We start from the raw sequence: 27399 nt of genomic DNA on the forward strand, positions 1-27399 counted from the left end.
GGAGAGAAATAAAAATTATTTTTACGCTGCGAGAGAGTTTAAAATTCTTTTAAAACCATGAACGTATCTGTAAAGAATTTTTTGATAAAATTTTACCTGTTACAAATATCTGTATCAATGTCAAAAAATGAAAGAGATATTCGAAGGAGTACGAATATCATATTCGTGCGTGTCTATAAATGGATCCTCAAAGCGATCGTTTAACAATTTCCCCAGCTAAATTGATCCTGTGTTGTTTGCATCGCGGTATCGAATATAAAGCTCGAATTGCATTTATCTGACGAGACTAGCGGGTATCAACGCCACCGGTACCTTTTTGAGATTAGCATTAAGCTGCACCTTTATCATACTTTAAGCCTACATTATTGCTTCGCGCCGCGATACGCGCGTTGGGAATACGTCCCAGCAAACCGACCGGGATCAGTAAGTTACGGTTGGCCAGAGACCGGATGCCGGAAGGAAGTTTCAGACGGTGCGACAGATTTGTTGACATCATTGTCGACGTCCCTGACGCAACGTCGAGCTCGCAAACGCTTTTGAATGCTGGAAATGCTGTGCACGTTTCCACATGTGTAGATTTGAAGCCAACAAATTTGATAATAATAATGGCACAGCGAACAGCAGATGTGGATTAATAGGTTAATCGATTTTAATAATTAATTAATTATTACGAGTTCCCGAGCTTGTCTCTCAGCGTTATATTCATCCGAATGGTTGCACTTTTCGCTCTCAATGTTCCAAATTATATAATGTATGAATTTTTCACGTTTCTAATAACTAAATATATATACTTCTAACAAACAAAAAGATTACATTCACGCACATGTACAATTCATTTGAATATAACAATTTTAATTTCTTTCAAAACTGCAGTAGTTCTAATAATAATTCTATACTGTCTATACTATCCTTCTTACATTATCATACGTATCGCCATGGAATTTTTCGGCATCATCGTCATTTCGATCATCGTCCCCCTTTGTTATTGCAGCCTGCAACTTTCTATCGTTACGTTATACAGTTCGTTTTTCCGTCTGCGTTCTCGCGTTCTGGTCACGAAGGCATCGCTTCGAGTTTAGTGGGATATCGGCGATCCGATTTGATTCTCTCTTCTCTCTCTCTTTTTCTCTGTTCCTTCGCATTCGACCATTCTTTCCCTCCGTTAAACGACTCCAACAAATTTCCTACGGTCGGTCGTTCGTTTCGCTATCGAACGCTGCCGTCTTCATGTTGTCGCGCGCGTTACCACACGTTACGTGCGACGTCACGTAAAAATAACTTTCGATTTGCTGCAATCGAGAGAGAAAAAGGCCCGGGCGGGGCAGCGCTGAACGTGCTTGTACGTGACAGTCTCCGGCGACGTGTTTCGTTCGGGCCGTTCGGGGAGTCGGCGAGCGAACGCGGGCGACGCCGCGCACACGGGGGGCCAACTGATAAGACTCACCGAGCGATTCATCACGACCTCGCGATTATCTGGCTGTCAGTTCCGGTCCGGCGATGGATCAAACGTCGTGTTCCGCGCTGTCGGTGTCGCGGCTGGTGTTTTTGCCGTCGCGCGGAGCTTGTCCGCTCCGTTCGCGAGATACGGGACGAATCGGACATACGGCGCGTTCGGTCGCGTAATCTGGCTTGAAATTATTCCCCTGAGATAAAGTTCCGTCAATCTTATTTATGGAAATGTCACTGATCAAATGAGAAGTTATTTTTACCGCGTTGCCTATGCGTCATGCACGCGTCTATACGTAGAGTGAAAAATATCTATTATTCGTGTATCTCGTGTACATGTTATCGTTATGTATATTTTTATATTAAATATGTGCGTATTTTTATATTAAATATGTATATTAAATATGTATTATAAATCTAATAAACAAAGGAACCTTAACTTGTCCTTTCACTGATAAATTAAATTGAAATTTTGTTCTTAGCGTGGGAAAATATTTTGAAAACTGACTGTTCGATCTTATATAAAAATAACATAGTCGAGGAAAATGTATTATATGTATGCTTTTAAAAATATCATAACTTATAATATAAATATCATTCAATACTCGGTAATGATTAATTCAATTTCAATTTACAAAAAATAATAATCTGTTTAAAACAGCAATTTTTATGCGAGTATCTTAATATATATTATTTTAAAGTATCATTATTTTTACCCAGTTTCTTGTAAACCTATACTGATTTATTAAGAAAATTTCGAAATTTTAGTCGAGTTACATTCATCTTGACGGTTTAATTTATAAGTAAAGTAATAGTAAAATATTCGACTACGCTGCGCTATTTCGCGAAGAAACATCTATCGGCTAGAAGCTATCGAAGCTTAGGCTTCATCAGAGACTCCGGACCATTTTCGAAGGCCATATCTTCAATTGTGCACAAGAGCGTCGATGGCTTTTCGCTTTCGTCCGCCTTGGTGTGCACGTGCCACGTGAATACGCGCATGAACGCACCACTGCATCGATCTAAACACGCCAGTAATATTGCAGTCTCTCGAGACACCCATAATTATTCCTCCCGATTCCTGTTTTCCCGTTAACAAGCGTCGCTTTGAGCCGCGTCTCAGACTTCGCAGCGTCTTGCCTTCGCAACCGGATTTTGTGTGTGCGCGCGCGGCATGCCGCACCGCCTGTGCAATGCACAGTGTGCATCTAGTTTCCGTATAGCGTGCGACTTCATTTGAAAATATGGCGAGCGTGCTTTCATCTGCCTTCCGGATTTTTCGCGTCGATACATCGACGTTTCGAAGCGCGATGGAATATTAATTCGTTCCGATCGAGCGCGGACGACACGTTTATGCCTCGCAGCCACTCGAATTCTTTTTCATTTTGCCCCCCGTGTTTTTCATTGAACTGTTGAATCCCGCGTCAGCTGGTCAGTAAATAAATTCGCAATTCCGCTGCTACCGTTGAAAAACGCAAGAGGAAAAAAAATATTAATTGGCAGGTAACCATTTATCACCGCAGCTATAAATAAGCCGAGTGTGTGCGTAATTCAATTTTGACACTTGCATACGTGTCCTGCACATATCGCATGCACATATCTAAATTTAAATAACAAAATTCATGCGGCATAGAAATTTGCTTAAATAGAAGATGAAATAGGTTCCTCCGAGCATAACTACATCAATGAAGATTTATCGGTTCACAGTACCGCCGATTGTCCGTATAATTTCACGCGCTGTAGTTTCGGCTGCACGCAAAATTCATATCTGTGCAAACTTTCGCAGTAACGCGCGTTCTCTTTTTTTTTCTTCTTTTTTTTTGCTAGCCGCGAACAATAGGTCATTCGGAATGAACCGCGCTAGCAATTGTTACACAAGTTTACGCGACTCGAACTGCGGGGCGACGTGTGACCGGCAGTGGTGCATCGCCTGCAAACATTCGCGCAGTTCGTAAACCTTTATTTGTCGTCCGGATGCTGGTGTGCGCCGGGGAAGCACCGCCGGATGTTGGACAAGTCCGAAAAGTCCGCGTATCCGACCGCCGGATGCTGTCGCCGTTGCTGGCGGCGTGCGTGCCGAGGTAACTAATTGCTCCCCCCCTTCGTATTGATTTTACAGCCGGGTTCCGGTATCTTGCGGGAAAAACAAAAAAATGTAATCCGCGCGAATGTAACGACGGCGAAAAGAGAGCCGGCCGGACGGCTTTTTATCCTCGTTAATCTACGTCGGGCGTGGCGAGACGCGAGACGGCTGCATCGATCACGAAGTCCACTTAACGTGCATTTTGATAAGTCATTGCGATGTTTATTTCTGGCAGGACGCTCTTTCGCAAAGAGCATATTCCTGTTGCGCGTATAGAGCATCTCTGTAAAGCCATAAATTTAACGAATTTGATGTAGAGAATTAACGAAGATTTTGTTAATGAAGACCGTAATGATATCACACTGACTCGTATTTTTCAAATCGTTTGATAAAATGTTAAAATGTATCTTATTGTTAGATGTTAAGACATGTTATTAAAACTCTAATTTGAGATTTACGCATGATTCACTTGAAATTGACTAAATGTTTAAATTTCATTATATGGAGGGGTAAAAACCACAGTGGTGTAAGTCAAATTTTTAAAAATATTTTCTCGTGTGCATAAATGCACTTTATACATATATTGTACAGATTGCATCTATGCACACGAGAAAATATTCAAAAAAAATTTGACTTACACCACTATAGTTTTTACCCCTCCATATATCCACGCTTACAATTAATTCACAAAATCTGTTCAATTTTTCCAGCTGTAGCTAATGCCATAGCTAAAAAATTAATGTTATATCATAATATAAAAATTAATATTAATATTAATATAATTTACATATTTCATCGAGATGCAAAACGTAAATTCATTCAGAAACTTGTGACAAAAAGAATTACAACTATGGTGTGTTCCATATATTATGCAAAGGATCAGGTATGTTTGAGCGAATTATCATTTACGGCGATAATTTCTCTGCGATCGATCGTCAGTTTGTAATAAAAGGAAACTATTGCAATTGCAACGCACCACTTGCCGCGCGGAGTTGAGTTAATCTGAAAAATTTTCCCACAAATAACATTGGCGGTATTCGCCGATGATTTCGTTGAACCCAGTGCCAAAAACGATCGTCCGCCAAATTATCGGCTTTGGCATTTGTGGCTTGATTGCGGAGTTACCTCTAAAGTGCTGCTGCGGACGATTTAAAAGAGAGAGTGAGAGAGAGTGGAAAGGGGGGGGGGCAGAGGAAGGGGAAAAGAGCATGCGGAAATGAGAAAGGTCGGTAGGTACAGATTGACGGATGGAGAACGAAGCCTGATAGAGAGAGAGTCGGTAGGTACCGATAAATATGGTCGGCGAACGTGAACTTCTATCCTTCTACGTGACGCCCTCGTAGTTCGCATCCTGCACGAATATCTCTTCGGTAATCAAGCTCCTGGCCGCAATTCGAACTAATTAATGGAGACTGATTGCACGGTCTTTCATCGAGACCTTTATGCTGACTTCATACTGTCGTAAGACTTATTTTTCTCTAACGGATGCTTTGCGTTGATTAGATTAAAATAAATTTTTGCAAAAATGCTCCCTTACGATGATTATTTATATGAAAGAACAGCTTTTATTTACTGAGATCGTTAGAAATCAGCGATAATTATTTTGTGAATATCTATTTTGCTGACATTTACGCTAATTTTTGTGATCAAGATTTAAGAAAAAAATAAATATCTTGATTTTTAAACATATACAAAAAAATTAACAGCTTAAAACGGAATTTATATTAATACTTCTTTCATGGGGTAAATGCTTAGCTTAGAGCAACGTGTAAAACTCAATGAAGCTACAGCGATTTAATCTACGGGCTATACTAATTTCGATCTAGGTCAGATCTCCGTGTTAAGATTAAACAAAATAAAGATATCTGCTTTAAAAAAAAATTTCGCCTTTATCTGTATCTATTTCCGATATACGTATCTGTTCCTATGTTTATCTCACGAAATAAAATGGAAGAGCTGCAAGATATCTAACATAAAAAACACAAGTTGTTCTATCTACAATTTTTCGTTATTATAATTTTGAGACCCATGTTGGAACCGCGATATTTTCTTTCACGCAGTCTATTCTACGAAAGTGAACGAATTCCTCTTTCGAAAAAGATATTTTACGAGAGACATTTCTTTACAAATAAAATCAGTTTCTATAATTGTGACTTTTATATTTTTTTAATACTTTTCTTTTTCAACGTAGGAAAACAATGCAGTGATTTGATTAAAATCGTATTGAAGCTGAAGTTGAAGCTGAAGATTAGATGTCGCTAATATTATATTATCGTTGGCTATTGTCGTCAGTTGAAAGCGTCATAAGATACATACTTCGACGTTAGTACATCTTAATCTGGTATTCTAATGGCAGAGTTTAATAACGAGCTTGTGATGAAGAAATCAAATCAGTTAGGCTAAATTCCGCGTAAATGGCCGAAATTGTTCGCGAGTTGCGCAGCGCTCTACTGACAAATCGATAGAACTTTCCTCCTACCGGCGTACATCATCAAACCACCGACTTTCTCTTCGGAAATATCCAGATACCCTTCAACAACGTGCAGTTGCATAGTTGTCCGTGCAAAGTTTACGGCGGATCTCGGAGTCGATGTTCGGGCCCAGAATTAACACACCGCGCACCGCCGCTATAAAGTTTCCGCAGGGAATCCGATTACGGCCGACTACGGTAAAGTCTCCGCAAATGGATTTGCCGCGTGAAAATTCCCAAAAACGTTAATCGATCGATTGGTCGCACGGTCAATGATGCCGGGTTTTTTTTGCGGGCTGACCCATTTACGCCTTCCGGAATGAGGACCAAACTAACCAATCAGTGACGCGATCATTATTAATAACCGAACAATTTTGCATAAATGTGTAGTATGTATATGATATATTCGTTTGGATATTACGAATAATACGGCCTAATAAAAGTGACCGATAAGAGTGGCATGCGATGTATTGGACATATTCAAAATATTTGATTAACTATATATATGTAATTAACTGAATAACGAAAATGAAAATCTACGTTGAAAGCGACATATTTTAGATTCAAATTAAATGAATTAAATGCGTTAAATATTAAAATATTTAAATGTTTAGCGTATGTAGTACAAATACATTTTTCCATAAATAATATAAACATCTGTTAAATTAGACATAAATATATCTCGTAGCTCTGCGTAAAAATAAGCCAAGTTTTTCAAGTATGAATTTCATATAGTATTTTATAGAGAGCGCGTTTCACCAATTCTTCTTTATGTTAGATGGTAATTTTATCAGAGCATATCTATGCAGGATTTGTCTGTCAGACAGACCTATCGATATGCTTCAAAGTCTCAAATCCATGTAGATATAAATGCTTTCTTGCGAACATTTTTCCTTCTTTTCGAGGGAAAGAAGATTTTTCATGGATTGTAATGTCTCTATACAGATAGCGCTGCATCGAGATCGACAAAGTAATATTTTATTGACATTTTTCCTCTTTTAGTGCTCGACAATGTCCCGTTTGGATGAGCAATATAAAACAAGTAAAAATAACATTATGTTAAGCTATACAGCTTTGCTATCAGATCAATGCGCTGGGATATGGTTACCGCGGAAGTTCGATGCGCTTCCTAACCGTCCACGGTTGCATAGTCGAACAGTCGAAGAGAAGTTTACGCTACGTTTGAGGCTAAATTGGATCACGAATTCTCGAAGTTTCCACCGGAAAATCCTGTGAGGATTTCCTATGAACCAGTGCAAACTGAGCAAACTTGCTAACAAAAACGGGGTTTAGATTCTGTACTATGCTTTTTAATTATTAAAAAATCAAGTCTTTCAAAAAGCAAATTAGATACTTTTACTTCGCCAGTAAATAATCAACAATAAAGATTTTTTATTCGACTTAACTGGCTATCTTTATTAATTATAATTGTCACGACGTTTCATGGTTTTTGGTCTTTCTCAATTGATGTAACCTTTGATTAGCTAATAAGCATCCTTTTTTTAAATCACTATAAAGAATTTCAAAAAGAAAAAAAGGAAATATTAAAAGGAACATATCTGACGATACATTAAGCTTTTATCTGTACTTACTGTAATTGATTATTTACGATTTCATTCCATTCGTGATGTTTTGCTATTTCGAAACATGAAAATAGCTCTTAAGCTGTGCGCATTTTACGCATTTTGTCTTCTAGTATATAAATTATCATATTTTTGACAGCACGCAAGTGTGGTCCACTATACTTAATAAAATATCTATTACTTTTATATATATTAATTCTTTCCAATGTACAATTACTCTTTAATCGAGCGAACAAGTTAATTTGTTGCCATAACGAAATTCTCACCTCCGCTGCAGATTTCTTTTTACGCGCGATTATTTTTACCCGCTGCACATAGTAGACATTATTATGATGCATAACTGCAACGCCGTCAAAGCAGAATGGTGCGCTGAGAATGCGGAAGCTCATAGTTAATCCACTATTCATCCTATACCTCTCACTAACCCTCTCCCCCCCTGCAGAAGAATGTCCGAAATTGTTTGCATGTCAAAAGCCGAAACTTTGTAGTGTTATAGCCGGCACGGTTCGCTGTTCCGTGAATTTATGCAATGCGTGTAAACATAAATTTTTCTTCTATCTCTTTTTTTTTCAAGAATTATAGAGGTGCAAAAGATCGCAGGCGCGGCATATTATGAATTTTAGCGCTTTTACACTGAATACGTTGTGCGTTTTGAAGTTATTCTTTCGCCGAAAAAGCCAAGCCGGTTGGCCTTTTTCAACGTGTTGATTTACGACCCCATTTCACACGCGAAAACTGTCTTTTACGATAGTATAAAGAAAAATATCTCTGTTATGAAAATCAGTTTAACAATACTTCTGTGCAATTTTTAATTTTATATTGATCATTTTTGAAGAAAAAAATCGCATAAAAATGCATATATTAAATGATAAATGCATAAAGTAAGTATCTTTTGTTTAAAAGCTATTATTATTACACGGAAGCAAGAAGCTACAATGATTGCATAATAATGATATACACACATATATATAATTATGTTTAAAATAATTATTATTTCCAGAGTAAGTAAATTCTATTTTATTAAAGTTAAATTATAGACAATATTGTTTTCTTGAAAGATACTATGTATAACAATTTTCACTTATTTTTTCGATTTTTAAGTAATGAAGAAAGAATGAAAGGTCAGTATAAGAATCTTTTATGAATATCTAAATAAAGTTTTCATTGTTATATCGTAAAATAAGAAGATATCCTGTCTCTTATTAGGTTATAAAATGTTAGATATAGCTGTGAAATTAAATGTATTTTAGCACAGCTTGTTTTATGCAGTTCATTCTTTTTTCGTTTAAAAAATATCAGACAAAATGAATATTACAATAACAATCATTTATAATAATCATATATCGCACATATCTATCATCACGAGAAGTTTATAATGGTCCTTATTTTCATGAATTTCAGAAAGCACAATTGGCGATAATGATGTTAATGATTGAAAATGTTAGCTCTTACCTGATTGCCATGCTCTTTGCTTTCAGATGATGCCATCTCTGGTTCATTTCATCCAATCGACGTTGCAGCATAACAGCGTCATCTTGACTCGCCAGGGAACTCAATAATTTTCGTCCGGTACCGTTCAAAGATGCGTAAACGTCTCGGTGCGTTTCTATTTCCGACTGAAGATCCTGCAACAAGCAGGAGGATGCCTCCTTAGATCCTTAAGAACGAGATTAAAGGACGTCACGGGAAAGGTGCCAGTTATTTGGAAAAGGTGTATATATTTTTTGTTATTTTTATGAAACCATAAATTATAAAAATAACAAAAATATATACATCTTTATTTTCAATCTGTGACAAGAATGACTCGAAGTAACAACTTTATCAATACAAATTAATACGCTTAAATATATAATCAAGAATTTTAGCACGTAATTTTTCTCATTACAATTTCTCCAATTAAAATATGGTTATTTAGTAATTGCACATATTTCTGGAGAAATGTAAATTAAAAAAAAAGGGATACAAAACTTCGATTTTAGGGAATCCGACTCTTTTTATGGAAATGGGAAGCATTTGCGCGGCAGAGAGAGAAAGAGAGAATTCGTGGTGTTTCGTCATCGCGATGACGTGAATTGCAGTCTGCGCGTGGATAGAAACGATTTATATACGAGTTTCCATGTACAACGGTGGTATACGAGTACGTCGGCGCCGACATGCAATGCATGCGCCAATGAAAATAAATCGGCGCCGATGCGAGTGAATTAAGAAATATTCGCTGGCGTCACGACAAGAACAATAGGATTTGTTTTGTTCCCTTTAAAGCAGGTATACACGGTTTGCAGTTACGTGCAAATCTGGCCTTACTTTATTCCACATTCCTTATCAATATAAAATTAGACAAAAAGTTTCATTAAGCAAACTTTAGAAAAATCCCAGAATTCTCTTCCGAATGTTAAAAAAATGATATCTATAAAATGTCAATTAATCTAAAATTGCAGAATTGGAAATAACAAATTTTTGTAATTCGTAATTTGTAATTTCTACAAGCAATTTAAACTAGCACAATTAATCACTAATTGAAAGCCAATCAATTTGCATTAATAATAAAGTTGTTATTATTATAAAATGATTATGTAATTAATGTTTAATTGATGATGTTAATAGTTTATGTTTTAATATTGCATATATGAATATCATTCCATTCAGATTCGTACAAACAGTATTACTCTCTATTACAGGTGTATTTTATATTTTGATATGGATAACATGAAGAAAAGCAATAATTTACGAACAAAGAGGTTTTCAACTTTGTCACAGAGATTATAAAAATAGAAATAAAAATATTATCAAAAGTACGTGTCGCTGTCGCTCGTTTAATCCAGGTGTCAGAAAATATTTGAAAATAAAGGAAAATACGAAAGCAGAACGTTCTCTAGAGAAATAACATGCAATAGCAACGACACTATACAAAGTCCGTGAAATATCTCTCGTTTCCGTTTGCCGCGGCGTTGTCTTAATCTGAAACCGTCTGCCTGTCAACGACGGTCGCACTCCCTTTTCAAATCCTCCAGCCCCTTCCCAACCCTCTTCAATTTTTGACACGCCCGAATTGAAGGCTCCAATCTCGAGAACGATTCTGGCCCAGGACTCGATTCCCATCTGGGTCGATGATCGACGGGTCAGAGCGAGATATTTTTCAGCTGCAGTTTCCGCGCGAATTGACGCCGGTGACACCCGGTGTGCATCGCGGAGACACGCGTAATGAAAAAAAAAGAAGGAGGGGAGAACGTGGCGCTCGCTTTTCTCTCGGAAAAAGAGGAGTAAATATATCGACGAGTATACCGCTTGCGCCGGAGAACGCGCTTCGGAAAATTGGGCACATCGATCAAACTGGCTCTTACCCAGCGACAGACGGACCGTACGTCCGTCGAGCGCGTTCGAATTGGTAACGTTTAATTGGCGCTCTTGGTGGCAGCTTGCGCGGAAGCTAATTTCGTTTAAAGCTCGATGGGGACGCGTGGAGTTGCCCTGCACTTCGATCCTCGAAATCCACAGATTATGAATTGCTACGCGTCGAGCTTGGTAAACAGTGACGGCCGGCAATAAATATTACGATGCTGAATAATATTTTTCACGTATCCCAGTCGTATTGTTCACTACAGCCTATATACATTGCAGCATAGTCATGTTATTCAACAACGTGGAAAAAATGAAGACGTACAAAAGGTATATAGATATATAGAAAATATAAATTAGCTAACCCACATTAGTCTCAATATTTGTATGTAGCATATAGTATGTCTAAAATTATTTATTACGATAATAATTAATTTTATTTCTACATGTTGATCATAAAAAAGAAAGATCGTAATGCTAATTAAAGTTTATAACACATATTTCTTTCGTTACAATTATACTACTATAAATATTTCTACTTTAATATTCATTCAATTCGGAGTGGCGCGGCGAAACAAAAATTAAAAATAAAATAATTGATAAACTTCATAAACTTTTGCGATGTGTATAATTTGATTAAGAAGAAAATTCACTCAAATAACGAGTACCTTCTTACGGGCTGATAAAGACTCGTTTTACCGCACTTGACAGACAACAATATCGCAAAGTTGTATCAATGTCGTTGCGATCTCTCAAGAATGTATCCCCGATGTCGATTAGATTTTTCCTGCTAATGGAGCTCTCGTAGGGACGCCATCGTGGCGGGCTAAGTATTAAAATGTTCAGGGATGCACCAGGGAGATGGCTCGGAAAAAAAGTGCAAAGTACAAAACGTTTTTGCATTATCCGACGCTGCTCCGAAGTTCTTATCGCGGTTCACTGTGCAATTACGCAAATGCGCCTTACCGGCGACGTCGATGTGCATGGTAGCCGGAACACACAGCATATACAAGGTGTGCTAAAAGGCTTGGATTTTCAAAAGTTTCCTGACAAACTTATACTATTGAATTTTTTGTCTTATTAAAAATTCGGTCGCAGAATTTCTCGAATTTGCATCGTTAAATAAAAAACGGGAGAATTTCATAAAAATTTAATAAAGCAATCAGTTTCTTTTAAATTTATTGGAGAATCTGATTGAAAAAGAAATGTCTCTGTTATGTACAAAATGAAGGAGAACCATCATCAGTCTTTTTCAATTTTTAAGATTGCTTTAAGATAATTAAAATAAATAATAATATAAGATATGCGAGTATAAAATTAATAAGAAATAATCAGTTTTCTTAAAATGCAAATACATAAAGCTTACGTGAGATACAAAACGAATTATTTATTTGTGCATATTTAAATATTAGATAAAATTGTAGTTATATTTAAAGAAAAAAAGTCTCTTTTTAATTCAGATACCGAACAATTTAAAAAAACTAATTTATAATTAAAATTATAATCGTGAAATGCTTTGTACAACTGCATTATCGAGACAAAAAGACAACGTCACTTCCGTTGAACTGATTTCCACGAGCAATTCTAGCACCGATTCGCTCACGCGTCGCGCATTTTGTCACTTCGCGATTTACAATGCGATATATACGTCCGATAATGAAATCAACCAGGGACGTCACTAATGACACGCAACCGACGTGACGATAGCACGATTTCGCTTTTCGCTTTATCGACAATTTAATTAATTCGCTCGTCCTCGTTCGACCTTTACACGTCATTCATTTAATGTCGATCGGCAATTATTTTAATTTCACGATAGATTGATATTCAGTTAAAAGAAAAAAAGAACAACGGACGTGACATCCACTTTTCGACGAAGTAATACGAGGAATGCTAATTACACCGCGCGATAGCATAATCTTTCTAATGAGCGGCATAATACATGGCTTATCTTTTAATTAGCAAATGAAATATTCCTGTTATTAACTCAGTTATGCGCTAAGTAAAATTTAACAAAGTTTTATTTAATATATTTTATTTAACATAACATTTCTCGAGATGTCACTATTTCAATTAAATGGAAGTTACGAAAACTCACTACGGTTATTTTCCCGTTAAATACCATTCGCGAGTGTCTAACTCGAATCTAATAAGTGCCTAAATTTATGCTTAATATTCCTACCCACGTAAATGCGGCGATTAAATCAATTCCAGGAGCTGTCGTGGAATATCTGAATTAAATTGGAACCGCGAAACTAAACCGTTAATCTTAATCCAATTCTCCACGAGGTTGGATGTAATATGGCACTATGTTCTATTAAAGACGAAACAACGATTTATCGTTACAATTGATACGAATTGAGAAAGGTCGTGAAAATAATAACAAACTTTCAATAATTCAATATCCGCGTGATTAAATATCTCCACATCAAAACAGGGAAATAAGCCCTTATCATTTTCAATGGTATGAAATTTTATTATTAATTCCGTTTACGTATCGGAACGTTGCGAAATTATAATCTCCAGCTTTACACGTAAAAAGGTAAAATTCAAATGGGAACCCGCAAACAATTCATGAAAAGTCACATTATTGTTTCCGCGCGAGTGTCCGATATTATATTCATCAACCTATTACACCAAACTGAGATATTACCCACTGATTAACATATTGCAATTAATGTATTGCGTTCGGCCATTGGTGTATTATGTTATACGTAACATCCGATACATATAACTGATATCGCATAAAATGATATTAATACTAATTTGTAATTATTCCAACGTTCTGCGATAAAACCGTGACTTGAATGCAACATTTACAAGTGATTCTTATATGTAATATCCGCGGTTTCCAATAGCTTTATACGCTCTATAAGCGGGAATTATACTGTGATACTATAATGCGGGCAAAATCAATTTGTAAAACACAATGCAGTTTTTCTGTTGTCACGTTGATGGAATTGCCCGTCTCCGTAATTAGCGGAAAATGACCAATTCGTACTCGCGTTTGAGTGTGGGATATCGATTGCGAGAGAGGCGAGATAGATTCCTCAGTTTCTTTTTCTACTGGAAAAATCAACAGAACGCAGATTAAGAGCACGGACGATCCCCGAGAATAATATTGCTTTGAAACGTCTGATCTGTTTTAATGTAGTTATATCGAATTATAACATTGTATAATTTTTCTCTTGAAGCAAAAACAAACGAGATTTTTTTGCGGAAAAATCCCCGCTGTTCACGCTTGATATAACAGACCCGTAAAATATATAGAAGATCCTTTCCCTTCATCAATGGACGGTGAATTAGTATTGATCGACTGTGTCGTCGAAAACACATTTCCAGGAATAGATTTAGATTTTTGATTAAAATATTTAATTAACGATCTAAATCTCCCTGACGTCTCATTGATCGAGCGATTGGGTAGTGACTGAGTCTGAGAATTCGTCAGCGAACTCCGAACTAACTCGCGATTCTTATCTGCTCGAGCAGTTATCGGATCGTATCGACCGTGAATAGGGAAAGCTCCCGGTCACGAGTGGGAGTGCGAGGGACATCCTGGGCGAAGGGTACATACCGCCCAGGAATCGGCAGGACGAGCATAATTCAAGAGGTTTCGGCTGCCGCACTGCTCAGAATTCCGTGTGACGTATTTAATGGGAAATCGCCGACGGCGGCGGCGGGGGCCTTAATCAATGTCTGCGTACTTATGCAGAAGGTGTCGGTGACGCGTGCGCACCGCCAACGGGGACTTCTAATGAGGAATTGCCAATTAGTCTCAAAACGCTGAGATTTCGAGCGGCGCTTTACGAATGGCCGTGTCGTTCGTTTAGCGGAGAAAAGAGCGACGATTTATTCGTATTAAGCGTACAAAAGTCCGGTAATGAGGCCCGGTCTTTTATCCTTTCCGTAGAATAGAGAAGGTAAAAGAGAATCGTATAGAATCTTCTATTTGCTCCCTGGTATTTATCTCTGTAATGACTGGTTTCGGATCTCAACGAGTTAATTGAAATCGCACGTTACATTAACTGTAAAAACTGAAAAGAGACGGCAAATTTTATGTTAAATTAAAATTTGAATTATGATCGGTTTGACGATCAATTATAAAGCATACTTTATTAATGTTTTCCTACACCTAGGAAAACCTATTACAGGTTTAAACTCGTAATTTCTCTCTTTTTGTTACGTAATTATTGTGCTATTAATCTAAAGCAATTTTCTATATCCATTGTCTCTGCGTAGAAAGAAAAGCTTCGTATGATTGACTGCAACTGTTCTAGCATCATTAATAAAAGCTCTACATCTATAACGGGTAAAAAGGATATTTACCTGCACATCCCATTTCTTTTGAGACAATTTTACGCAAAAAAGTATATTGATATACAAGCTGCCTTATTCAATGTGCAATACAAAGATGTATAGAGAAAAACAATGTAGGTATACCGATGTATTTTACTGCGATGTTTTTCTGTCTCGTGTAAAATTACTTCAAACTAAATGCGGTGTGTAAACGAAAATACTTTTCTAACCCGTTATATTTCTACGTCTATATTCCGAGCGCTATATCGGTATCTGAATATTTTTATCTCAATATCTTATATACCGCACAATATTGATTCACCAAATAACATCTCCGACTACTGTACAAATCTTTACCTGTTCGAAGAGATGCAGTTCCGCCAGTAGGGTGTAGGATATGTAGATATATCGTGCGTCGTCGTGGAACGTTTTTCGGGCACGTACCCCCCGAGGGTGATAACCCTGTAGGGTGGCACGCCCCCCGGGCCAGGTGCCCCCCCTGAACGCACACCCACGGTAATCCACCGTAATTACGTACCCCAAAGTCTCCTCATCACCCCACCCGTCACTCTCGAATAATTCGTCCCTCTAGAGAACCTTCGACAATTCTCATCTACCTATTCACTTTCGATGCCCCGAGCAACGAACACTTCGATGCACTTCGTGTCAATCCACCACTATCTTCGCTCATGTCGATTCGCATAGTTTGCAAGAACATTTTTGCTCCCGGCAGTATTATCGAGCTACTTGAAAAGTTTCACTAAAATCCTTTTCACAATGCGCAGCCTTAGTTAATTTCACTCATGATATCACGATAAATAGCCAGAATTTTTGCGAGGTAATTTATCCTCTTCTTCATTTTCCGTAACATCGCGCTAACAATTTGTGCCATGTGTTTTTGTTACAAAATAATTCCTTTACAAGATTTATTTATGGTAGCGCGAAAGCGTACAGACACCAGAACACATGATTCTAAAAAGATTATATTGATAAAATCGGAAAAGATGATAATTTTATGAATTAATCTAAAATTATCATCATCTTACATATTCAACTGTGATAGTTGTAAAATAATAAAGTCTCCAATATTTCTAAAGATTATAGAACAAATAATAAATCCACATAGTGTTTTAATTAATTAAATGCCAATGTTTTAAAATCGCCATTTAAATAATTGGAATTTTATTGCTGTAGCGGAACTCGAGCACTTCGTACAATCGTAATCGTGGTCAATCTCTCTCTCTCTCTCTCCCTCTCTCCCTCCCTCTCTCTCTCTCTTTCTATCTATCTAGCTATATTATATATACGCTATATACACCTATACAACGCTAGTTTCGAATCGGGTATAAACTTTGACATCGCTGCGAGACATTTCCTTTGTGTTGTAGCGTGGGCGTAAATTGAATCCAACGCGGTTACGTGGGGTAATGAATTTATGCAAAGCAGTTTAAATATCCGGCTAATACAATTCTATATAATTCATGGTCAGAATCGCATTAGAAGCTCTATGCAGTTCGAGCTAATTCATAACTTAATAACTCTACTATTAATTTATTACCATCCACAGAAAGCGGGATACGCTATATTTTGCCAAAAACAGGATACGCTCGTACGTGCATAGTGACTAGAAAATTGTGAATTTGCAGATATTGCGACGTTTGAAGTAAAGAAAAGGTCTTGATACATTTAAAATAAATTTCTCGAATTTATGTTCTTAACTTGTTTGTCAACAATATAATATTGTAAGTGCTTTAATTTAATTAAAATTTTATTTTTATTCTGCAATACATCAGCGTTGTACGTATGCACTGTAAATTTACATGGTGTCTACAATTAAAGGAAACTTCTTCGCTGTAAAAGGAATGTGGACAGAAACAAGCGCGGACTGGCATTTACATAAATGTTACGTATTCTGTTTTCTCCTATAGCTGATACACGCTACAGAACCGCCTAGGCGGAAACTTTTGGAAAAGTTTCGCGAAGCTTCAATGAATTTTAAGAGAACACAGCTTCGAGCGGCTTGCTCGAAAGTCTTTAGAAACTGCGCTGACAGCTTTAGCTAAATTTCTATTCTATTGTTCGATAAAAAAGGGCTGACAGATTTCCAGCGTTAAACTTCAAGATAAATGCAATCGCATAGAAACCTTCAATTTAGGAAAAACGAAGTTCAGGCATAATCTGTTACGTGTTCGCAATATATAGTGCACGGCGGTAAATACGGTAGTTCACGCATTTTTGCGGAGCAAACAATGAATGAAATATAAATAAGATGCTCGTTTTCTGAAGGAAAGTGGAAATGACTGGTATTTACTCCGGATATGAGGCACTTCCAGACAAAATCATGAGATTGTACTCTTAGACAGAAATAGAGCAAATACATGAGGAAATAGAAAATCTCCGGTTCCTCGCATGCGCGCGATATGTACGAGACGGAATAATTTATACACACTGTTATACGAGTTTTCTCGAAAGAAAATCATTTCGTTCTCTAAAAAGAATCCTAGAAATGAGCGGTAGTATACGCATATCCATGCTTTAAATACATCAGAAAACTGTATTTTTTGTGCATTAATTTTCTTATATCGTTATTAGAACATTAGTAATTTGCGGAGTCTATTTTCAACACATCTTACACTATACAATTAGTATAAAAGCATGTGCAAGTAGGTCGAGAGATGATTGTTAATAACAATAGCTCTCAATAAATTAAAAAATTAAATAATCTTAAATTAGGATTGTTATATATATATATATATATATATATATAAAATAAAGTATTTATTACGTAATCCATAACTATTTAAAATAGATAAGAACTTCACAAATTGAATTTTAATGACAAATTTCGTTGCTAAAATTCTTTTTTTAAAGTAATTTTTATAAGAAATACACAATTCCGTTACAATCATAAAAAATATATCAATTTGATACCCTCAAAATATTCGATAGTGTACAATGCATTAATAAACTTTGACTGATTCAAAGACAAATTCATAAGAAAATATCAATTTCTTTGTAGAAAAAAAATCATTCCAAGTACCTACTCGCGATCGTAGATATGTGTGATAGCTGGAAGTAGTACAACTTCCATCTCGTTACCGAATCAACGAAGCGTGTCGCGGTTCTCGGTGACAAGTTGCGGGTGAAATGTGTCGCACACTTTATCGGATTAGAAAGCACGCTATCGAGCGCGATCGGGCTCGATCGAAATAAAATATACGGCGCGAGAGAAGAAGACGAGGAATGAATAATGCATACGGCGGAGCGAACCGGCTTGTGGTAAGTAACGAGGCGGATTTGTAAAGCAGTTCCGCGTCCAGCGGCTTAACCCCTGGCGCTTCCTCGATGAACCGAGAGTAATTTACTCGCTTCGTTTAGATCGCGACGGTAAAACGGAATTTCTGATATCCGGGTTACGATCGTGAAATTAAAATAAATGCCATGCGCTCGCGGTAGCGAATACTGGTGGCCCCCTTTTCTATTGACGTTTTCGGCCTGGCCGCCGCGTTTTCTCTCTACGCCGAGAAAAAATTGTCCCTGGTTTTATTCCGCCTCAAGGCGGATTCGTTTCAAGTGTGCGCCATTTAGAGACTCTTCAACCGTTGTCGCGTTTAGATTCGAGCACAAGCAATATCGCGATAACGATGTCACGATGAAAATTCCGATGGCTACGCGATTTCATGTAAATTAATGAAGGTGAATATAAATGCAAGAAATTTGAAAATACATTTCGAGATATCTCATTGCAATAAGAGCGTGACGGAGAAAGAAATAAGTAATATTTCAATTAATTGTGAAACTCGTAGCACAAAAAGTTTGTCAATTTATATTATTTGTACAGAATGCTTATATTATGTTCCAATAACTGCAAGAGATGAAAAATATGAATAAAAGAAAGAAAAATGTATTGTAAAATTATTTACTTGTATATTATCTCTATTAAAGAAGAAGATAAAATATTGAAAGGTGTTAGAAGATGAAAATAATCGAAGATACTTTTTCCGAAACATCATTATCTAGCCCGGATTCCCATACTCTTTCAAATTTTTAAATTAAAAAGAAATTCTACTTCATCAAATAAGCGGCAAGTCTTTTCAAGTCTTTTAATCTAGAGAAATTTTCCAAGTCATAGAAAAGTACAATTTTCATCTCAAATTAATAACGATTTTCTCAATAAAATCCATAATAACTGTGAAACTTCGGAATGAATTTAAAAGACATTTTCAACTTTTCTTTATTAAAGCAAAAGTTCTTAGAGATAGAAAAATCGAGAGATTAGTACATCTCTCGATTATTAAAGTAATTTCTCATTTATTTAAAAAATATTGAATTTTTGGAGTATTTAAAATAAGCGTATCAGATTTTATAAATATACTTATTAAAATATTTTGAAAGAATTTAATGTTTTCTACTTGGATAAACGAGAAATTAATTAATTAAAAAGAGTAAACTATAGCGAAGATTTTTGATTTGTCGTTACGGATAAAATTACGTAACGGTTATAATCATATAATGATTGAAAACTATCTTCCCGTCGATGGCATTGGTTACGTAATTATCGATTCAGGAGAAGCGTGATTTGTGTCTTGGGAAGCCTCATCGGCGGTAGCCTAGTCTCACTTATTGCGAATCGACGGAGTGGCCTCGGGAATCACGGTTAGCTCACGAGGGAGATACAGGTCAGGGGGTGAGGGACGAAAATGCCGGCAGCGGTAGTACACGTTGGCAATGGTAGTAGCTACTGACTGTTGCTGGAGGCTGATGGAGAAACGAGTGTACGGACCGTCGAGCGGTCGGTACCGAAACCGGAGCGGGTTGCACGGAGTAGGCGAGGGTAACAGGGGGTTAAGCGGCTTGCGGACGATTAGAGAGCGCCGCAGCAGCCATCGTTACGCTCTGGCTTCCCCGTCGCCGATCAAAACTCTACTACCTCGCGGAACAGTTAAATGCAAAGTACTCCCTTTATTCGCTCACTTGGCTCTTTGCTGCCGTACACTTCTCTTTTTTTCTGTGTCCTTCGGGATATCGCTAAATGCTTTCGACGAGACATCGCGCCAATGTAGACGCGTGGTTATCGATCGTGGTATCGAGGATGCGAGTGTGCAGGGGATCTCGAATGTTAATCGCTTTTTAAAAGCCCGTCTATTTCTCGTACGTTCGTTGAGAGACCGGCACTTATCGTATCCTTTTGCTTTCAAATATTAAATAATTTGATAATTAAAGAATAAAGTTTTTGTCACAAAAATAAAGTTTCTGTGGATGTAAATTGAAGTCAGACATTTGTATAGATATACGGAGTATTCAGTGGCAAATGCGATAATGAAAATTACTTATAAAGACACGTGCGCTATTTGTCAACGATAAAACCACGATAAAACTAGACTCGTGTAATCTCAGCATCAGGCGTGACCCTATTACATTTTGTAATTGCAATCGCGATTCTAAAATGTTGCATGGCTACCGAAGGTCTGCTTCCATTTGCAGTAACTACAGATAAATATCATCGGGTCTGCCGGCCGATCGATTGTATCGGAGTTACGCTATGAACGACAAGCTGACCTTCTTTGTGAACATTGAGTTTTCATCCTTGCAAAGGCTATCTCGCGAAACACGTTGGGATCGAAACATGACCACATCGGATATGAAACTTCCTTTTTGAGATGATGGAACCATATTCGTCGCCGACGAACGCGCTCCGAACTTTGCTATCGACTACCTACTTAAAAAAACGACTACAAAGATGAGTCGATCGTTCAGCAGCGTATGATCGAATGAATATTAACAAGTTTCTTCAACAAAACATTTAATTTAAAAAATCAAAATGTAATTTTAATTTTATAATCTATGTGCTTTAATTTAATTTATGTCAAATTGTTTATGTAATAGAATCTCTATTTTATAAGTCGAGAATTGAAGTTCGGATAATCTGTTTCTCAGGATTAAATAATTATATTAATTAATTTAAATAAAAAAGTGTAATTTATAAATGTTGTCACATAATGTGCCGTGAATGCAAAAAAATAAAAATTGTAACAATAATTTGTTTTTTCATTCGCTCTTGTACTTTCCCAGTCTTTCAGATCTGCTACTTTATGTATATTTTTCTTAACATAGCTTCTTAGGTTCTTAACATAGTATATTTTAGTAGAGATGCTTTCTAAGGTCTGCTTTTAAAGCAATGAATATGTGCTTCAAAGCAACTCGGAATATTACATTATAATTAAAACACAAGTTTTAACGCTGAAAGACCGGTGTTTGGACATATAGAAGTTCTATTATTATTGGAGTCATTTTACTAAAGTTAATTATTAATTATTATTATTAAATTAAATTAATCGTAAAACATTTTTTTGCTTTGTAATACAGAGAAGAAGTTAAGCAATATTTAGCTATTGAGTGTAAAGTAACGAAAAATGTTTCTATATGTGCAAAGGATAAGAAATAACGATAAGAAATATCTTTTGTTACGAGCGTCAAACACTAACTTAAAGAATATTTTTTATATAGCTTTCCATATAAAGTCGAAAAAACTCGTAAATGTAGTTTTATGATTTCGCGGTAGGAAAACCGATCGTAATCGAAGAAATCGCGTAAAAGAAAATCGAAGTATCTACTACGTTGGGCATATTTATTGGCGTTCTCTACTGTTATGAATGTATAGTAATTTCATACAATTTTGTATTAATAAGAAGACTACTTTCTAGAATGGTTATTCCGCTAAAAATGTATTTTCGTGCATAGATATATTGAGCCGATTGAATATTTCGATAAAGCACGCTTTTGAGAATATAAATTCATATATCTCAGGAATGAAAAATATCTACACTTACACGTACTATATGAAGACGATCGTAATTTGCATGACATAACTTGGCAAACTGTAAGTAAAAAATAAATATATTCCACGGCCCGAAGTATCGATTATATATCTGAAAAATTTACCGTAGCGGTGACGAATGATCGATTGCTTTCCGATACTCGCCGTATTATTCCGACATTAAGCGCGTGTATTATCGAATTATTCATACTGATGTTCACCATATACAATTCTCTGCAAGTGGCAAGTGAAAGCTATTAACAAACATTTACGCTTTACAGATCGCGTCACACGAAACGAGCGCATCATATAGCAGCGGGAGAATAATTTACTGGAAACTCGGAAATTTTTGAGTGGCTGTAAATGACGGGGGCGAAATGCTTCGCCGCTCGTAAGTGGTCGATTTTCCTCTGCTCTTTTTTCCTGCTTTTTGCTTCTAAAGATCCATTAGACTCCTCGGCAGTCGGTATCATTGGCGGTGCCCTAGTCTTTTTCTCTTTTCTTCAACTCTCTCGCTCTCTCTCTCTCTCTCTCTCTCTCTCTCTCTCTCGCCCTCCCTCTCCCTCTCTTTCCCTCCCTCCCTCTCCCTCTCTCAGCTATCACAGTTTAGTGAGTACTGCCTAGATTTCGACTTTTACGATCGACGAACTGATTTTACGATTTCGTCAATTTCCCAAGCGTTTCATTGCTTGCATCGCTTGACGACGAACCCACAGTCATAAAACCAGCTTTAAAGTCACATATAAGGAATGTGCAAATGATACGATTCGGTATCTAATACTATTCAAGCTCACTTCAATGACGTCTTAATTAAAAACTAATTCAAAATATTCGAAATATATAATTCGATTTATTTTATACTGCTTGATATATCTGAACATTGTCTGACCTATCCTTATCGTTTGTAATATATGAATTGGATATTGATAACATTTCGTAAAATAGAAAGCAAAATGTAAAAAAAAAAATATAAAGTAAAATATAAAAATCAGACATTTTCACAACATAGAATACGCAAATATAAAACTTCAAGTTGTCAAAAATAAGGACTTTAAAGTGTAACAATGTCCCTTGATACTTCTTCTATAAACTTATTTATCTTTCAAATTTTAGCATTAATAACATTTAAATTAAACAGATCTCACATATCATTTTTTTAAAAGATTATTTAATTGAGAATAACTAACCGATTGACAGATGGACATGTTCTGATATGTGTGCCTTTATGTTCTATAATTCAAACAATTTCAATTCAATTAATTTTCAATGATTGTAATATTTTAAATAATTTGATAATAAATTAAATTATTACAAAAAACGAATTAAAAGTTAAAATTGTACAAAGTATAGACCTCTCATATAAAACATGTGTTAGGTAATACTATCTTGCGCACACACACGCCTTTTATGCTTTCCTCGGTCGCCGTTTTAACTGCTTCTCGTCGCAAGTTTAATGGCACGCGGTACTACCTGAAACGATGATAGAGCCCGGCAACTCGGATTTACGACGATAAGACCGCCGATTGGATTACGAATGCATAATCGTGCACCGTGAATGAAAACAAAGTACAGACTGATGTACGCGTTGTTGGACTTGAAATTGAGATATCTGCACACGCCGCGCCGGGGGTTTCGGATGTCACGTTTTCGCCTTTTCGGATTATCGGCGCGCCCGCGGATGCGTGCCGACGTGCGTCCGATTTTACAGTCCTTTTAACGTGCCGTATCCTCGAACGAGCTTTTAAAATGTCATGAATGGTAACTCGTCGATTCAATTCGCGCGAATATCACGGAATTGTACCGACCATAACGACACGTAGCTGTCACGAGAAGGTAGAAAAAATGACGAACAATTTCGACCAATTGTTCTCTCTGTGATATCCATCGCGTTAATACACGATGTTCTATCACTTATATTGCGAACAATAAACTGTTGTTACAATTGTGCAAAGCATCCAGCGTTTCTGCGTTGAGCTCGATATTATTTAATTAATAGATATACATCTTCGTGTAATTATTTCAAGAATGCTAACGAAAATTTAAGAACGATATAATATATAATTATAGTTATAAGAATATTACATTTCCACACGGAAAGAACGGTTTTGCTGAAGTATCTAAAAATTTAGCTAGATACAGATCTGAAAATAATTTTATTGGACCATCAAAATAATTACGTAGAACACTCAAACTGAAACTGCTAAAATGTCAAAATTTTTTACAGCATTATTATCATACTTCAGCGATCTACTATAATTATTTTGATGGTGCAACAAAATTATTTTCAGATCTGTATCTAACTAAATTTTTAGATACTTCAGCAAAACCGTTCTTTCCGTGCAATTGCAATCTTTATGAAATCATAAAGCACATCTGTTTCTAAATTATGACACGTTTCTCGGCGAGACATCAAAGATAGTAATAAATTTCACGTGCTGCAAATGTCGCGTCTGTTCGTTTGTGCTTAACGAGAAGTAAAGACACGTTACATTGTTCATTTTACAACGGCGTCGTCGGGCGGGATTAAGCGCAGAATGGAGAAATGTCCCCGGCAGATCCCACCCAAGAGAGTCGAGTTTTGAGTCCTGACGATGATTAACGGATGAATTCCCGCGGCAGTAACGGCGCGTTGTTCTTCCTCGTGAAATCGTCACGGTACGCCGACGTTAACGACGTCACGGGCATGCACGGGCGGGAGGATTCGATGAATTAACGCCCCATTGATGTTCCGCAGCAACGATCTAACTCGGATCAACGATCGGGGGGGCTTCTCTTGTTCGACGAGCTCCTACGGTACATCGCACGCGCAGCGTTGCACAGGACGCACACAGCACGGCTCGTCAAATGGCAAATGAATTTGGTCGAAGGCACATTTGCGCGAGCTACGATACACCTGGCGCATTAGGCTAATGGAATCGCATTATCATAGTTGCAGGTTTAAAGACATCCATCAGGTCTGCTACCTGAAACTGAATTATTCGCGAGAGAGCTCATGCTCTTTGTTAACTATTCCTACGACACAGCAATGCTAATTGATTGTTACGCGTTCTATTAACGCTTGGCTGATCACGTAGTCAGATTTGAAATATACAACCCAAGTAACGTCAAAAGACGACATACCTAGTGACGTCTATTTTAATTTATTAGACGTTACTATGTCATTTTTTAACGTTATTCTGCTACTTAGGAATCTCTGTAAGATGCGAGAGTTAGATTGTTAATATGGCATAATGATATTCATATGGTAATTTTTATGGATCACTCCATAGTGCGTCGAGATACTTTGATACTTATAACTTTCCGTAATTCCACAAATAACATTGCGATTCGATTTCACCGTCACGACAATCATAATCCACGAAGGCGTTATACTTCGTTATGAGACTTTATTTCCCGAGGACAAATGGTTTCGAGGCTTCGAAGGGGTCGTGCGCTGCGAGAGAGGGCGTTCACCCTACGTGCTCCGTTATTGAATCAACGACAGAAGACTCGATGACACGTCCCTCGACGCGAATCGAAAAACAAGTTCGTTAACTCATTCTCGCGACAAACTCGCGCGACGCCAGAAACAAGATCCCTGCGTAATTACCTAAGCGCAACGGAACGGAATATCGGGCTAACTCTTCTGTGCACCCATTCGTATTCGACATTACAAAAGAAATTCTCTGTCCCCCCCCCTCTCTCTCTCTCTCTCTCTTTCCTCTTCTCCACCCTTCTATTTCTTTCTATCCATCTCGGAACGCGTCACATAGAATATCGGTAGGTATTTACCTAATCCGATGAAAAACTCGTGAAAGCGATTTGCCACGTTTAATAGCTACCAAATTGCCTTTCAGCCAGACAACTTGTAAATAAATGAATATCCGCACTGTAATAGACCCTGATCATATTACGGTGTTCCACTGTGCAGAATAAATAATACTTAAAATGCGCGCGCTCTACCCGGGATATCCAAAATTCAATTCGATTCCCGAACTGGGGTAAAAGCTGACAATGTCGGCCATCACGAAGGGTGTGTATGCGTATGTGCGTGTGCGATGCGCTCGTGTATGAACATGCGTGCTGGCTGGTCGGTTTGCCGCACGCAAACTACCGTACGCGCCGTTCGCGGACGATAGTCTTTGTAAATGCGCATCAAATATGCCTTTTCGCTCGCCGTGTAGCACCGCTAAAATCCCGTTACCATCCTCCCTGAAATCATCACGAAGAGAGATTGTTATTGAACCACCAGTTAGCGTAACCGACAAACTGTTTGCTGACTGGGTTAATGGAATATATAGAATGCTTCATTTGTATCAGAAAATACTTAAATAAATTTCGTTGATTAAATTCAATTAATCTTTCTTCAACAAAAACTTCATGCAAGATATAATTTTATGACAGATTAATAGACAGATAAATTAAATAAAAAAATGTAAAATGTATAATAAAACATTTTTGTCTCTTTTATAAAATATAACTCATAATTCGTAATCTTAAGAAATTTTAGCTAAATTTTATCTTGCAAAGATTTAAAGTACGAAGTTCTTATATTAGTAGAAACGTTATTAAGCAAAGCTTATTCAGCTAGCAAATATAATATGATGATCTCGATGGTGATCTATTTTGATATGACATCTATCGTGATCTCTTATATTCGTTAATAATTATGACATCGAAGACAGCAGAATATACCACTTCTTTAACATGATTTGTGCAAAATATGGAATTTGAACCGTTTACTTAATGTAATTTGTTGATTAATTGGAATTTTCTATCTTTGCAACTGCGAAGGTTTCTTTCCCGATTATCAATCATTTACATCAAATTATTCGTTAATATAAAAAAATTAAAACACGCTATTTTGGTATCAACAATCCTCAACATCAAGACAAATTTTAATAAATTCCTAACGCTGTCTGGGTTATCGATCAACTAATTTTTACAGAAAAATAATTATTAATTATAGAATATTGTGCCAAATGATACAAATTAAAGATAAAAAATACGTAGACTGCATTAATATATTCGTGGTAATTCGTGGATTTATTCAGCTCGAAAACGAGATCGATACGAGATAGATTTCGGCATACGGCAGATAAGCGGAATTTTCGATGTATTTTATGCACGAAGCTGGTGGGGAGAATTGGACCGCCAATTAGCGTCACTAAAGGATTGTTCCGTGAATTATGAAATATACTGTGTTGTCGAATATGCGCGGTTGGCAGAAATTCTGGCAATAACGATGCTACCGATCCATTGTCATACATTCTTCAAATATCACTTCTTCTCATTAGAGACCTAATAACTAGCACAAACAAATATAATTCTCAATATCATAAAATTTTCATAGATACATTATTTTCACAAAACTTCTCTACCTTCCAGA

The 27399-nt window shown here is 36.9% G+C and overlaps 1 protein-coding gene across 4 annotated transcripts in view; it reads right to left on the minus strand.

The window, feature by feature from the left end:
- Positions 1–27399, minus strand: part of LOC139808211 (dystrophin, isoforms A/C/F/G/H) — a 472682-nt gene that overhangs the window by 106186 nt on the left and 339097 nt on the right. For 3 of the 4 annotated variants that reach the window (XM_071769943.1, XM_071769945.1, XM_071769942.1), the window contains one exon: positions 9035–9207. In XM_071769943.1, coding sequence (XP_071626044.1) covers positions 9035–9207 — 173 coding nt within the window. The remainder of the gene's footprint in view (positions 1–9034; positions 9208–27399) is intronic. The other variant, XM_071769944.1, reaches the window with a different exon arrangement.

Source organism: Temnothorax longispinosus, chromosome 2, assembly GCF_030848805.1.
Source record: "Temnothorax longispinosus isolate EJ_2023e chromosome 2, Tlon_JGU_v1, whole genome shotgun sequence".
Classification (NCBI taxonomy): domain Eukaryota; kingdom Metazoa; phylum Arthropoda; class Insecta; order Hymenoptera; family Formicidae; genus Temnothorax; species Temnothorax longispinosus.